Here is a 17,086-nt window from a genome sequence, read left to right on the forward strand (position 1 = left end):
GTGTACACTATGCAAGGATCTGTAATGTAGCTTGATAATGAATTGCAAAGCCAAAAAGGTCGAGTAGACATCATCTCGACTAAGACGTTTTAATACGAGCTTCTATCATCTTCAGTTAATGATGATGATGATGACGATATACTCGACCTATTTGGCTTTGTAATTCATTTTCAAGCTACGTTTAGGCTTTTGTTTAAATCCCCACCAAAACCCGATTGTTGTGTTCGGAAGCAATTTAACAAAATGAAGATCAGTTGAAATCGGTAAATTGAAAGCCGACCGGTTTTGCTTCTATAAACACTCGATTTACTTCTTATATCTCAAAATTTTCCAACTAAGTTTATTTAAAAAAAACATGCTTAACACTAAAATACCAAAAGTCATCTGCAAACAGCTTTAACGCCATAAAAAAGAAATCCAAATCGTCAAAAAGTTGATTTTCACGCAACCCCAACATTAACCCGTCTTAACCCCCTTTTACAGGTGCTAAAGACCCACCCTCCCCCCGCGCACCACCCCTACAGCTCCCTAAGCCGAAACCACGTTCCAGCACCCCCAATGTCGGCCTCCACTTCCTCCCTAAACAGTCGTCTCAGCACGATGGACAACTCCCCTGATTCATCACTCCTATCTTTAAGCCACGTCAGCAGCAGCTACACCCATGCCTCCACCCTGGGGCGCACTTCGACCCCTGATAATTCCAGCTTCGTGCCCCGTTCCGAAATGGGTACGCCCCATCGCCTGACCTTCGCCACCCCGGCGGGGGCCTACGGCTTCATGAACCACGATTACATCGAGACGCGGCGCCCCATCTCCATGCCCCAGTCCCCCTTGGACTTAATTGTCCTAGGGAACCGGCGAGGCAATGACGGCCTTATTAAAGACGATAGTCGCAGCTTGAACAGCTCGATTTTCTCGCAAGACCAGGACGGGTACTTCACCTCCATGCACCAAGAAACTGGCGTAAGGAAGGTGGACCCGCCCCCCAAAACCCCCGAGGTCTTTTCCCCGGCTTTGCACGTCTATCATGCGGCGCGCCAGTCGTCCACGCCCAAGCCCGACGAGAAACAGTTTTTTGGCGGCAATTTCGCGCCCGAAATCCCGCCGGCTCCCAGCCCGCGCCCTGATCCCGACAATCTGCAGTCGGAGCTGCGGCGCAAGCTTTCGCGGCGAAACACCGGCCCCTCGCCCGCCAAGCCGCCAAGGATTTCGAGCAAACCGTCGCCGCCTCGCCGGGATTCGAGCCTGAAATCGCCGCACCCTGAGGCCAAGGAGATACTGGCTTACATGGAGCCGTTAAACACGCTTACCAAGAAAGTGCTTCACGGAGACTCACCCAAGACAACCAAAAAAGTTGTTCCCGACCTGGTTCCCACTGTCGATGTACATGCTGAGGCCAAAGTGACTGTAGACTCGAAAGACACCCAATCGATAGATTCTGGTTTAACTGTAAAAGACTCTAAACCAGTTACGAATCATCTTCAACCAAAAACAGCCACAAATCCACCAGTATCTCCACTCGCAAGTGAAAAAAGCGGTAACTACGCTGTAAAATCGAACAATTTGTCAAATTCGCAACCGTTGCAGGAAAACAAGCAACCATCATCGCCAAAACGCGCCGACCAAAACTATGAAAAAACACCAGTCAACCATTCGCCAACACCTTTATCCTTAAGACCGCGTTCCGTGTCACCAGCAGACATCAGAACACGACCAGTGTCGTTTTCTGGTCGCAGCAGAAGTCCGCTGGCACCAATCTCGCACCAAAACGCTGGTTCGCCGACCAGCAGATCAGCGACCAGATCGCTATCGGACGCCACGAAAGGGCCACCAGTTGCCAGAAAACCATCGCGGAGGTCGCCGAGCCGCGTTACCAACCTTGACCAACCAGCGATCGACCAGCCCGATGGTGCGGCGAACCATCCCAAAAGTACCAGCGTCAGTTCTGGTGCGCTGGCTTCTGAAGTCAAGGTAGCTCCAAGGGTCTTTGATTTCTCATCAAAATCAACGCAAAATTTAAAAGAACCATCCGTTTTGCAACCAAAATCACCCAAAACCTCTCCAGAAAAAGTGGAATCTCGACCAAAATCACCAAAATCGTCCCCGGAAAGAACCACACCGCGACCAAAATCGCCAAAGGTTGCCCAGGAACCAGTTATTTCTATAGGACCAAAATCGCCAGTTAAGTCGCCTCTTTCACCCAACAAACCGCCAACTGCTGTGAAGCCCAAACATTTGAAACCAAGCATTAAACCAAAACCAAGCTTCAAGGCCTCGGCACCGACTACAAAACCAGCAGCAGTAGTCACAACAACAAGCGACGTAAATGTTGACACAAGTCAGCAAACTGAGAAAAGTCGGCCCCTGAGCGCGCGAATCGCCGCCGACCGTGCTGCCTTCTTTGCCGGCGCCGCCGCTCCAGCCAAGAAGCGCCCCGTGAGTGAATCTGCTTCTGATGCTGAGGCGCAAAAGAAGGTCGACGAAATGGCGAAGGTCGAAGATGAGCTGGTAAGATCGCTGGCCAAGTCGCCACTTGGTCCGAAGACGCCCAAAGCCAAAGTCGCTGAGATTTGCAAAGAACCTGATGTGACCAAGTCAGAAACCCCTCCGAAAGAATCAACCGAAACTAAAACTCAAGTTGAAATCAAACCGACAACCCCTGTCACTGTGGCTCCCGATTTGCTGAACGGCGTTGATGACGTCAAACCGTCGAAAGATGATGACGTCACATCATCAAGTATCAATGACGTAAACTCGGCGATAGTGGACGTTGACAGTGACGCATCGAACGCTTCAGCTCACGTCGAATGTTCTTCACCTAAACTTGACGATGACGTCATGTCTGTCGCGGCATCTAATGACGTCACAGCTGCTACGTCAGCAGCGTCTAACCAGAACAGCTGGACGGCCGAAAGCTTGGACAGTAGTTCGGAGAAAGTTGGGGAGAAAAGCGATCTCCGTTCGTCTTTGCAGAGGTGAGAGTTTCTAGTTTTAATGTGAAACTTCCTAATGAGAAAGTTTTTGATAAAAAGCGAGGTTTTTATTCGCTTTGTTGCGAACTTGCCAGTACAAACTGTTTGGTTGATGTTTATTAGTACGAGCAAGTTTTGCTGCAAGTTGTAGAGGGTAGTTAGACTTAAAAGAAGTAAGCTTCTTTGTGTGGAAATTTAAAATAAATTAACAGCCATTGCTTTATTAACACAATTCTACTTACTTGGGTTTCAGCTTTGATATTTGGTTTGTAAGTAACTATACAACTTACAACAATTGTTCCACTTTTTTCGTTATATATTGCCTTTTTGGGTATGCTAAAGAAGATTAGTATTATTATTTTTTTTAATACTTTTTTTTAATATTTCTTTGTACATATACCAGAAAAGATATGTCATAGATGATTATTTTTAGTGAGATATTTTTATTTTGTAAATTATCCGCAAGATCAAAAATTTGCTTGCCCTTCTTTCTAACTCACCTTCTCGCCTTGTTCCAGATTACGCGGCACGCTACGTACGTCATCACCGGAAGCAAACGGCGTGAGATCTCCCGCGCTCAGCCCGGTCACCACCCCTGTGACGTCACTGGATCGTAACAGACGCGAGTTCAGGTAGAAAAACTTGTAACTCTTTCAGGCTGTATCCGTATTTCTCTAATTTAGTTAAAAATGAGGTCGTAGTGTTGAAAGATTAGTTGTACTTGTAAAATTGAGAAATTTTGTTCTTTCTGAAATTTACTTTTTAACAATGTCACCTGATTGGCGGAAGTGCATATAAAAATGTTTCTTTTAAGTAAAAATAATTTTACGAAGAAAAAAAGTCTTTCAATAGTCAGTCTAACATTCAAATCAGTGCTCGTGACGGTCATTTTTCGGGGCCGATTTAACGGCGTTTTTTAGTTTATCGATATTTTGCTTGTACCAGGCGTAAAGATTTTGGTTAAACAAAGAAATCAGTAATACAAGAAGCCTTTATTTGGACTAACTGTGTTCACAAGCTACCAATTGCTCTAATATCAATAAAATAAGTACGTGTTCCGGTTAATATAATTTATCAGTAAACGAAATCAAAACAAACTGTGCCGACACCTTTGACAGTTCCTTGCCTCGGTTCCACACTCTAGATTGAGAACCACTGCTGTGAAAAACGCTGAAAATGCACTGCCCTTGTTTTAACCGATATATTTTTGTCGTTAGGTTCAGCAACTCGAGTTTGGATCGAAGACGTCGAGCTGCGAGTTCAAGTTCGTCGAGTAAAGCACGTGACGACTTCAAAGCCCTTCTTCTTCAAAGTTCATCCAGGTTTGTTACGTCATACACATATTGTGTTTTTTACCTTACTGTTTAAATTGGAGATTCAACCAAACTTTAATGGGGGGCAATTATTTAAGCAACTAGGACTCTACAAGTCTACAACAACGAAAACATTTATTTAAAATATATATAATATTAGAGTTGTGATTCGTTGGGTGGTTTAATGGAGGCTTACCTAAAAATAAATTTGTTAAATATAGTTTAGCATTTCCCCATTTTTACACGAGTAAATGCCTGGTAAGTCGTACTCCTTTAAACACGTAAAATAAATTATTATTGTAAAAAAATTCAGTTCAAACCGTAATTTAAAACATAATAATAGAATATGCGCCAAGCACTAGGGAAAAAGTACACCCCTGGTGCAAATCTTTGTCAACTAGTGTTGTAAACAAGTCTTTTAAAAACGTCTGTGGTCCAAGTCAAGTAATTGGCATAAAAATAAGAGTTTAACAGCTTAACTAACTAATGGAGCAGCAATATTTTGCCTACAAACAGTCTAACTAAATGTATCACAAACTAACGACTCTCTTATGTTAATTTTACCAAAATAAAAAAGCCAAATTTGCAAGTCAATTGTCTTCACTAAACTTTTTGTAAGCGAACATAACATAACACAGGACATTAACATAAAGTTCGTATTGGTTTTATCAGCCACGATTTCTTATTGCGAAAAATCTTGGTATTACGAAAAAGCTACCAAATCAAAGAGCGCCTCTATTTTGAGATCGCGTCCAAAAGGTTGATAAAGAGTGACCGAAGTCATAAATAATGGCAAATTTCACAGGACTTCGTCGGGAGACCAGATGAGCGCGACCGAAAAGCTTCAGCGTAGTTTGGCGAGCGGCAAAGCGAACGGCAACTCCCCGCGAAATAGCAACAACTACGACACCACTGACAGCGCTCAAGGTAAGACGGCTATTGCAGTCTTGAGTTGTTTTATGTCTTATAACTAAACGATTCAAAAGTTCGAGCTGAACTTGCGATAAACCAGACTTGTGTGGTTAATTCTGCCGGCTGTACATTTTGACAACATTTTGCCTTTTTTGACAAGTCAAAAAATAATCGCCCTGCTTTTAATGGTTTGTTTTCATTTAACCCTACTAATTTTGGATTGGTATTGGATATTGATATATGAATGAAACTTTTTGTAAAAAAACAAGAGTATTTGCCTGCGTTTTATGTTGGTCTATTGAATATCGTGCCTAGTTAATTAGGATACATTTTTTCAAAAGTTTTTTGTAGTTACTTAGTGGTAGAACTCGTTTTTCAGTTAGTAACCTTTTAAGCGCCTCCCGGAATCTTAAGTTTGTCGACGCCGCGTGATATTTGTTAATTTTAGGACTAAACGCGTAACTGCCAAGTTTCGAGGACGTCTGTTTAATTATGTTTAGTTCTCCCACCCTCAAAAGCTAGTTGCCGTGTTCTTCTTCGTGTAAACAGTGTTTAGTTTGTTTGACAGCTGCATTTAACTAACGCTGTCGCCCTCCAATCTTAATTATTGTAAAAAAATTGAATATTGACTACCGAGTCATCGCGACGTGATATTTTGTTCGTACACAACACGTGTGTCAAACTGGTATATCTTTAGGTTTAGTAAATCGTTTTTAAAATAATAACCGTACCCTGGTGAGTTATACTACACATCCGTGTGCAATAAGAAAGGATTTTTATGCAAGCAAGTAAATACTGGTGCCCTAGTTTGTGAGGTTTCATAATACCTAAGGTCGCTTTTGAAAAAGGCTCAAGAAATCGTTTCCTGACTTAAAGGTCTTTTAGTAGGTCCCTCGCTGTGTCGGCCATCTCGGGGGTGCAGTTTTGTTTTGCGCTCGATAGTTTTGTACATATCCTAATGCGTGGCAAATAAAACTTACTTACTTACACACTAAAAAATGCGATTGAATCGCGGCGCACCTGACATAGTTGCGGGGAACTGGCATAGTGCAACGTTTGGAGATATTTACCTCAATGGGATTTTACCTCCCATCATAAAAATAGTGTATTTCTGCTTGTTGCCTTTTTTCCGCCGACTGCCTCAGCAGTATAATAGAGTCCAGTGCCTTCTTACTATGTTAAAAAATGAATAAAGAGTTATTCGAAACGTTCAAAATGACTACTAATTATTGGCTGTGACAATTGATGTTGGCATCCAACATCAATATTTAAAGGCCGCTTGAATGTCGAAGAGACTTCATTTGTGGCTTCAGTAACCAGAGTATATTGTTTTAACCTGGGGAACGCTTTGAACTTGGGTTATCATTGTAGAATGTTTGTCCTAGGATTGTGGGACAATATAGTTTGATATTCTTAATATACGTCTTACTACAACCCACAACCATTATGCTCAAAATCAACCAGCTTAAAAACGCCTCGCCTTCTCGCACAGTTGGCTCGCAGCCGGATCATGAATCGGTGCCTTCCCGACATGATCAAAATTAATAAAGAGATATTCGATACGTTCATCATGCTACCTACTTCTGTATGGGCTTTGATATTCTTACTACATCTTACTACAGCCATTATGCTCAAAAATCAACTTGCTTACAAAAAAAACTCACCTATTTATTTTAGATTATTATTTAAAACTTAAAAAATTGACAGTTTACTCCAAAATATGTACCTTAACGAGATTTTACCTCCCATCACAATAAACTCACGCCTGGTCTTTCCGCAGACTTGGCCCGCAGCCGGATCGTGTCGATGGGCGACCTCCGCGCCGCGATGGGAGGAGGGGGAGTGGTAGGGAGGCAGGGAAGGAAAGCTCACCGACACAACCCCGAGATACGCAAGTCCTACGCTGGCATCACCAACCACGGAAAGAAGCATCCTCCTATCTCAATGAGCGGAAGGTGAGGATTCTAATTAGATTGTATTAATAGCAACATTAACTCAACAAATTTTTGTACTTATACACTCAGTGCGAACCAACTTCACTATTACAATAAGCAAAAAAAACACCAAAAAAGCAACAGTTCAGTGGTCGATTTCCTGCGAGTTATCATCCATTTCTGACGGTTCACCCTTATTCACCCCTTTTAGTTGGTTCACCCCTGCAAAAATTTTATTCACCCTGGGGTGAACCATTCACCTGATTAAGAGATACTGACTTAGAGTTTACTTTGCGGCTTCATAATACTGTTTTCCTAAACTAAGGGACCCCGGACCCAAGGCTGAAGCTTATGTAGCTTACACACGTGGTAGTTTATTACTTAAAGCGCGGTTAGATTGCGGTTTTAAATTTTTTAAACTTTTTTTTAAGTTCGTATTTCAATTAGGTATGTCCGATAATATCGGATCGAGACGATACCCGATACTAAGTGGTCAGTATCGATACTGGTCCGATACTAGGGCGGTATCGGTGCCGATCCGATACCCAATTAATATAGAAATTTCAGTGGTGCTTTGTAATTCAACGTAGCGATTTCGATTTGTAAGGTAAAAAAAAAATAAACATCTGAACTTCAAAGCTAATTTTGGCCTAATAACCTAGAATAAACTATATTTTAACGTTGTATTTTTATAAATTTCGCTTGTTTGAGCATAGTATTGACGTCATATCGGACGAATTGCGATACTTTTTGTCCAAATTATTGGGTATCGGTATCGTAACAAATGTCAAGTGTTGATTACAATTTTTTGTTATACCTCTTCGGCAAAATGTGCCGGTGTTTTCCAAAAAAATTGGGCAAAGAAAAAATTTCAAGTCTTCTATCATCTCCCGCCAGGTACAACATAAGAAGTCGCACCCCGACCCGACCGATGATGTCCATATCGGAGGACAGCGAAACGGAACGCTCGCCCGACAACCACGCGGGGGAACCAGAGAGCACGCCCGTGTGACCGTCGCCATGGCAACAAGGCGAGAGCCGACGCTAAAAAAATCCGGCCATCTGATTGGTTGTGGTGGAGAGATGCTCATTGGAGCGTAACGGGAAAAGAAAGGCGAAAAAGAGGACTATCGCAAAATCTGCTGGGAAAAACGAAAAAAAGTTGCCGAGACTTATAAAATCATATTCGTGTTTATTTTTCAAAGCGACTCCTCTTGATTTTACGTGTTTTTGTTGTTGTTTTTTTTTCAGCTTGCGTCACGTTTTCTATTGTGACATGTTTTGACGTCACTGATGCTGATAATAATCACTATAACTATAATTTATTTTAAGGAAACCGCCATTTTTCACCTGATTTTTGCATCGGTTGTTTTGTTTCCTGACGTCATTTTGTTTCGCGTGACGTCACGCTGCCTCACTGATGACGTCATTTAGTTACTAAGAGCTTTTCTCTATAAGAAACTTTACTGTGAGTGCCTACTGTTGAGTAATTGTATTTGCACAATGCCGCGCCCGCCCCTTTAATTATAGCGATGATCTTAGATCTTAATAAAAAAACAAAAACTTACTTTTGTCGTTGATAATATAGTTTTATCTAATTTCAGCAAGAGAAACGAATTTCTTTAGGTTGACGTGTTTCAAATTTCTATCAGACATTTTGAGAACAGGTAGCAGTTTACATTCCAAATAAATTTGGAAAAAATTAATCTGTTTTAGATCAAAATATCAATTGAGGAATTTCAAACAGCAAGTAGTCTCATAAACATTTTAATATATACTAGCTCAAGATTTTTTTAAGGTTTGGTTTGGGTGACCGCTAAGTAGTTTTAAGAGACCGCAAGTGTTTCATTTAAATACCAAAAAGTTGCAAGTCCAAAATTTGGGAAACCGCTGGAGAAATTTGGGGGACCGTTTCGGTCGTGTCAGTGCCAAAACACCTTAAAAAAAACATTGTACTTGTTGTAGGCTTCGGCCAAATTACAACTTGCTTAAATCCAAAACGAAAATGATCTATTTCGTTTGAAAATTACTCGTTTTTATTGTGCCCTAAATGCCTGCAAGCCTATTCCCGTGTCCGTCGTCTAACTCTAAATCACTGGTGAAAGTAAGCCGGAACGGTCTGTAACGGCGTTCAGATAACATAATACTTGTAGTTACGCAGTACAGGTCAACAAAGTAATTTATTTATCGGACCATGTCCTTTTTTCACCAGGCCATTTCGCCTTCTCTTCAATGTTTTTTTAACTAAGATTTCAGTTGACTATTTGTGCACGACATCGAAACCTCAGATTTCCTAAAATAACTTCGGTCCCGTGATGACATACCTTTGCGATTTCATCTTTTCATTCGGTCTGGTTATAAAGTTTAATCGTTCAGGTAAAAAAATTGTTTTACTTTCAATCTTGGTCCAAATATCTAAGTTTGTAACCTCGATAATACAGTGATGTGATTGAAGTCAATCTTGCAACATATTTTTTGTTAAAGAATGGGTATTCAGCGAAATGTTTAGACGTAAAAAGGTTTGCTTGCTATTCGTTGATTTTAGTACTTGCTATGCAAAAATAAATTTAAAACAGTTTGAAAAAAAAAATATATATATATAAAAATATTGGGGCTGATAAAAAGAAACCCTGACTATTCATTAAAAAATGAAATATTTAGGGCTGTCAAAGCGTTCCAATAAAAAATAAATAACGCATTTAACAAACCGCTTTAAAAGCCAGTTACCTTTGAATTTTTGGGATGCTGCGCAGGCTAATTGGCGGCAAAAAAATCTGGAAAAAAGGAATTGATCCGAGATTCGGGAAAGCACGCTGTTAAATTAGCAAGCGCTTTAAATGAGCACTTTAAAGAAATGTAAGCGTAATTTCTAACAGCCTAATACTTTTTTGCGGTAGTTTTGGTTACAGGTTTGAGTTTAGAAGTTAGTTCAGTTCATTTTAGTATGTTAATTTGGGGGTAGTTGTTTATCTGGAAAAAGTTATCGAGCTCGTACTTTATGTTACTGAAGAGTTTTAGTTCAATGCGTATTGTCGATTATGAGGCGCGATCATTTCTGTAATTGTTATTGAGTGTGGCGTATGATGGAATATTCAAGACCTGTAGCCTGAATGTGTTTTATTGTTTTCGAAGATTCGGCGGCGCTTCTGGTTGGCGGAAGGATACGCGGATGAAGATCGAATTTGAGAAATAGCCCAACATTTCGCTGGAGGTAAAAAAACACAATTAAAAGAACTAAGAAATAGCGATTAAAAATTCTGGCAAATAGTAAATGCGTGTGTATAAAACACAATTAAAGAACTAAGAAATTACGCTTAAAAATCGGAAGAGGCTATTCACCCGGACAAAAGTAGTTTAAAATCGGCATTATTACTACCGGGTGCAACCCAAAAAAGCGATCCAGGCAAATAGCCGATAGGCACCTCCTGCGCCTATTTACTTGGCTAACAAAGTAATTTAAATCGATTTCCGACAAAATCATTGAAACTATGCAAACTCCGAAAAAAAGGAATCTAATTCTACCACCACCCAAACCCAAACGCTAACCCAAATTAATAATAATCCTGTATTGGTGCCAGCGTAAAAGAGCGATTCGGTCAAATAGCCACTTCCTTAAATATTCTTGCAAATAGTTATGACGTGTGTAAAAATTGTAGTTGGTTGGTACACAACCTTTAGTCGGTATAGTTAACTCGTAGTAAAAAGTATAAACATAGATAATTAGTTTAAATTCGAAAGAGTTTGCGTTATTTCTTGCATTGGTTGTGTAAACATCCCCCTTTTACTGCCTAACTAACGCTAACACGTAGCAGTATTGTAAATTTTTACTTCGTGTTTTAGGAGCATCTTGCCATCGCTGCAGAAGACAGGATTTTAAAAAGAGGAAATCGTTCATTGGTGAGTTTGTTTACTACAGGCTAAACTTAATTCGCAGTGGCCTACAAGTATTGTCAGCCCCCTTCATTTGCAAATAATAAACTGTTTGAGCGATTTGTGCACTCTAGTAGATGTATCGCAATGCGTTCAGAAACATCTTCATACCATAGATGCCGTTTAAAAAACTTTACCGCTAACAAAGCGGCTATAGCTTTCTCGAAATTAAAATGGAGGCTCGTTAACTTTAAAACAAGAAAAGTTAGATCTGGTAAATAATTACCCTAACCATCGATTTGCCTATACTTATCAAATAACATACTTGAAAACTATTTCGTGCACCCACGAAGAGTTTCTCACGTCCCGGAGAGTTAAAGCAAATTAGGATTTTAAAATGTTTTTAAATTGCATAAAGGGCGAAAAACGAAGCTAATTGGTAAACAGTAAAGAATTTTGTGTTTTACCTAACACGCTCATAATTGTCACCTATTTAAGTGCCTTTTCTCAAATGGGCGCTGGTCTAGAATCCTACCACGGTGTTAATACAATTATTGAAGCAATGCACAGTATTTGGGTTAGGGTGTAAATTAGTTGTTTGGGAGGGTGGGTCAAGTATTAATATTTAACAATATTACTGGACCCACCCTAACCCAAACACTAACCCGCACCCTAACCCAAGTAATGTTCGGTGTCGTAGGATTCTAGACCAGCACCCCCGAATGGTCTTTCACGACTGATACAAGGTTTAATTCATATCATTGTATTTTAGGAGGAATATCATCAAGTGGACGGAAAAGACCAACTATACGTCACAGGATCAGAGAGACCAATTTTACGTAGAACGTCAAATCGGTAAGTTAGATATTCTTGCTAAGTGCTGTTTTTAGTATTCCTAAATATGTGGGTCTGTCCCATTATAGGGCCTTAATAAAGAAGAACGTTATCTCATAAACTCCTTATTTCAATTTAAAATGCATAACCTACGTTTTTAATTCTTTTTTAAATCTGAACATTAAGCCATTATGGTTCGGCAGTACATAGGCCCTAGTACTTTGTTGTTTTTATAATCCTAAAAGTGATATATATATATTCAGCGTGTAATATCATAACAAACTGATTTGTCGTTTCGTGCTGAGTTTGATCTTTGTCCCCACACACAAGTAATAATTTTTGTTCACTTCAGACATCTTCGGTCCACAACCACAGCTGCTTTGATGACGTCACAAAATGGACTCCACTTCGAATTTTCGACCAGAATATCAAGTGACGTAAAACTATAGTGTAAATGGCCGTAGCGCTGGTCAACTTTGACTGTTTGGTTTTCTAAGTGTAACTGCTATATACTACAGGTGAACCACCTACTGGTATAGCAGTGCCTTTTGTATTCGCTGCCTTTAGGCATGTAATTCGGTATGAATATGACGTTATCGTTACGTCATCGTAATTCGTCGCTTCGGTTGGTACTGATGACGTATTCGGTACGTCACGTCGGCGGGTATTTCGTAACCTTCGTTGTGTTATAGGATCCGTGTGTAGAATGTAACGGACGTTATGCGTTAAACCAAGGCGTGCGCGACTTTACCGATTTTTTTCGAAATGTCCCTTGTCTATTTTTAATGTATTGACCAATCAGTCGAAGTTGACCAGTAGTTGTATGTTATTCGTTAATGTTATAAACTGGGTAAAATATTTTTTACAGCTAAAATATTTTATTAGTATTTTGTTTTATTTTATGTTTTTCAACATTTAAATTATCGCCATAATTAAGGGGGAAGGCACAAAACTGCGCTACAGCCATTCCTTTTTGTGTTTTTACCATTTATTTTTGGTTCAGGATTAAAATGCCCCAAAGATTTTAGTTGTCGCATTACCGTGTAAAATTTACCCTTTCAGGGTGCGTTTTTTTAATTAGTGGATAATTGTGTTAAGTTACCGGCGCTGCGTTTTTTAATTAATCCGGGTTAATTAATAATTGTTTTAAGTTCTAAGCATGATGACCCTGAACCAAAAATAAATCCCTTATTTACATTGTACTTCTGGCGAGACGACGAAGATCAAATCCATAGCAAAGGTAGGTTTATATTGTGCGTTAAAATCGCCAAACGTGGCAGCGCATTCGATTCGCGAGCTTTTCGCCTTTGCGAGGTTAACGATAAATTTGCGCCTGAAGTAGAAAATAGGGAAGAAGCCAAGACTTCCACGGACCACTGAAGAAAAGAAAAGACCGAAGAGAATGTCAAGAAGAAGGCGGTAAGTAAAGAAAAGAGAAGACCGAAGACAACTTTAAGAAGAAGGCGCCCTTGAATTATAACTGGTAAGTTTTGCTGTTCCATTGAAATATTCAGAAAACTGCAAAACCTACTGGATTTTCTTTTTTTGCAGGACGACCACCTGCTCACTACCGCCAACAATCGGACCAACGATACACCAAGACTGGGTTTTCTTATCCCGCCTGCAGGTAGATTACATTATTATTGAAATAGTTTTAAAATTGGTGTGTGCGTTTAACGTTAAATTATATAACATCGAGTACAGTGTTTTTTTTAAGGTGTTTTGGGGGACCGAAAGGGTCTCACAAATTTCTCCAGCGGTTTCCCAAATTTTGGACTTGCAACTTTTTTGGTATTTAAATGAAACACTTGCGGCCTCTTAAAACTACTTAGCGGTCACCCAAACCAAACCTTAAAAAAAAACCTGAGTAGGTATGTCCGATAACAAGCGATCTTAAGCCGATGCACGATGCTTATGTGTTAATATTTGGTTATCGTCCTATATACTAGGGTGGTATCATTCATTTTAACGTTACAGTCCTGATTTCGAATCCATCGTAAGGTTTTCAACAAAAATAAATTTAAATAAAAAAACGGAAATAAATAAGCTTCTTAAAATCCAATAACCTATTCATTTGAATAATTTGGAAAATTTGACAATAGTAATAACGTCATTTAATATCAAGTGTCATCAAGGCCACTTATATTACGCAAAGTACTTTAATTGAAAAGCAAGACGTAATATACACATCGTTGTTCAAGTAACTGGTGCCGTGCTTTTTTTAAATCAAACCTCTCATAATGCTTGCAAGCAGATGCGGAAGGCTATCTTCAGAAGCAATCGACGCATCTCCAAAGCAGCAAGGACATCTCTTGATTGTGCATCCGACTGAAGGTGATTATGAACTTGATATTTTACTTAAGAACGTGGAAACACAATTTGTCTTTTTATACATACCCACGTATGATCTTTCGCTTATATGGTAAGTATATAGGGATGTCCGACACTTGACATTTGATTCCGATACCGATTCCCGATATTGAAAAAAATGTATCCGATCTATACTACCAATGAAGTTATTAAATGCTAAAACAATAAAAATAAATGACATTAAAACGCTTAAACCTACCACTGCATCGGATAAGTACCGATGCTACAACTTGGCATCTGATACCGGCCCCAATCAGATATTATCGGACAATGGTAAGTATCAACTTGCGAGTAGTTTGCATTGTCGTTCGATGAAGGGAAGGTTTTTGCAGCCGTCAGTTAGCTATCAGGGGTCAGAGAAAGCTGTCTGGTTCGATTTACTCAAATGCTAACGTGTCATTTGATTGCAGGCACCTAACACCTCTTTTCCATACAGGCTTAACTTTATTCTTTTACAGGTTGTAGGGTATTTAGGGCATATTTTGTAATACTGTGCTAATTCAGCGATCTAATTGGAAAGGTAACGTATGACAACACAAATGTAAGTTACTCTTTAAATTTTGAATTTTCTAATATGTTTAGAAATATGTTTTGTTTTTCAGAAACCACACTTTCTTATGCAACAGTCGTCGAACCTAAAATACCAACCTGCAAAATGTTTAAATAAAATTATAAAAATAAAAAAACGTGTCGTTTTGTTGTACCTGAAGTCCTTAAAGACCATTGATTATTGCACAGTGTACCCAGAACTTTGCTTGAAAATACAATTTCATTTTTTACCTAATAATCATCAACTTTTGAGATACTGCACATATAACGGAAATTGTGTCAAAGTCCTGTACAAGTTGTTAACGAATACCACGGCCAACAACGCAAACTAAACTGGGATTTTTAATTTTATCTGTTAGGCCAATTATTTTCCTGGTAAATTCGTTAATAAGTGAAAATAATGTACTTGTAAATTGTATGATATTTTAAGATAATAAGTTTGTTTAACTTTTAGAAAAGCCAAAGACACTTTGCGCTGGTTAAATCTATTTTTAAAGCAACTACAGTTGTACCAATTGAAGGCAAACGTTAGGAAGGATTTATATATTAAAACAAAAATAACTTGTGCTGCTCTATAAATGCTGTTAAAACTTGTATCCTCAACTGATGACAGTACAATTTTTCAGCATAAGAACAATTTTTTTAGAAAATTGCTAAATTGTTGTGTTAATTCTTCCCTTTATCGAAAAAGTTTACTGTTTATTACTCAACACACCATTATTTATATGCCAAAGATTCTAAAAACTAACAATAGGTAGGCCTATAGATGTAAAATGTTTTGCTTTACGAGAATACAACGCGGACTTATCAACACGCTATGAAAGCTACCGTACGTAAATGAAATAAAGGCGTTAGCACTTAACAGGTATTTGCATTTTTGCTCGAAACAACAGCACCTTCATTCGATCTAACATACAGCTTGGTATGCATTGCGTCTTTTGTCTAAATATATTTTAACTAAAAACGGATAAAATCGTACTAATAACGAACTAAATTTTAATAAGGAATATTTTTTTTACAAATGCCCAAAGGTAGAAAAAAGCACTTTCTCTGTTTATCGCTGAAAAATGAACGTAATCAAATTACTATGTGTAGAAATGTTTAAAGGTAGCAATATAGTTTAAGGTAGCAATATACCATATTGTGTTTTAATGATTATAAAAATCATCTGCATTTTCTGAGACCTTGTTACAAAAGACTGCTTTTTGTGTTAAAAAATATCTTAAATACTTTATAGTGGAGCTTGCGCCCGGGTCCCCAACTGACGGAGTTGCGGCCAGAGTAGGTTGCAACTAGTAAAGTCGATAAATGCAATTATGTACATATAAATAACATACAGCGTTTTTTATGTGTCATATTAAGATAGTTTTAAACTTACTGTAAATATTAATTGAATTTTTTTTAGTAACATTAAAACACTACATAAAGTGCATACGAATATGACCGTTTTAGAGTTAGGATTTTGACAATAACTTGGAAGCGAGCTGCGGAGTCAATCCCAAAATTTAGAATTCGGGACTTTATTGACGGACTTTGTTCTCTAGTACGTGCTCACGAGTAAAGCTGGAGATCGCTTTGTGGGTTGATGCGTTGCTTGATATCATTCGGAGTGGATTGTTATGCATATCTACTCGAGATCGACCGATATCACTTTTTTGGACCGATACCGATGCCCGATTTGTTACAATTTAGTCAACCGATACCCGATACCGATTTTTGTTTATATATTGCGAAATGTTCAAAACTTAGATTAACTGAAAATAAAATCCAAATAACGATTTTGCTTATATACCTTTATTAATTGTTCAACTATATTTTCCATATTAATTTGGCGTGATGCTAAAACCCAAATGTTTTTGATATTTTCAGTACCGACCTACATTTACCGACTACGATATATCGGTGGAAGCCAAATATCGGCCGATTATGACGGTCTCTCTAATATCTACCCTTTTTAAGTTACATTGATTTGGTGATACAGGCTTTTGGAATTGGAGCCGGAATAGGAACTCAGCGGAGTCGAACTCTCGATGCGAAACCTCGCCGAACTCCGTTTCAACCGACTCGACTTTTCGGCCCTGATCAAGAGCACGGCTGATAGATTTAATTACCTTTATTAGTCGATTCGTGAAGATAATAAATACAAATAACTTCATTTCTGTGTTAATAAACTTTATAGTGCAAAGAACAGAACTACAGACTCGATTCTATTTCTTTTTACGCACAAATTAGGATAATTCAGGGATTTAAAGCGTCCCTTGTGTAAAATGTCTCCTTGGTCGTTCGTTTTAAACGTTTTGTGTTAGAACCCCGTTCAGGCCAGTTGTAGTAA

At 39.0% G+C, this 17,086-nt stretch overlaps 1 protein-coding gene across 3 annotated transcripts in view; it reads left to right on the forward strand.

The window, feature by feature from the left end:
• The window catches only part of LOC146138737 (uncharacterized), a 54,960-nt gene extending 46,286 nt beyond the window's left edge, over positions 1–8,674 (forward strand). For all 3 annotated transcript variants that reach the window (XM_083393591.1, XM_083393592.1, XM_083393593.1), the window contains 6 exons: positions 484–2,975; positions 3,491–3,604; positions 4,190–4,294; positions 5,091–5,212; positions 6,978–7,152; positions 8,029–8,674. In XM_083393591.1, the coding sequence (XP_083249717.1) occupies positions 484–2,975; positions 3,491–3,604; positions 4,190–4,294; positions 5,091–5,212; positions 6,978–7,152; positions 8,029–8,143 (3,123 nt within the window). In that variant the 3' untranslated portion in view covers positions 8,144–8,674. The remainder of the gene's footprint in view (positions 1–483; positions 2,976–3,490; positions 3,605–4,189; positions 4,295–5,090; positions 5,213–6,977; positions 7,153–8,028) is intronic.
• The last annotated feature ends 8,412 nt before the right edge of the window (positions 8,675–17,086 follow it).

Source organism: Ascidiella aspersa, chromosome 7 (assembly GCF_963924565.1).
Source record: "Ascidiella aspersa chromosome 7, kaAscAspe10.2, whole genome shotgun sequence".
In the NCBI taxonomy this organism is placed as follows: domain Eukaryota; kingdom Metazoa; phylum Chordata; class Ascidiacea; order Phlebobranchia; family Ascidiidae; genus Ascidiella; species Ascidiella aspersa.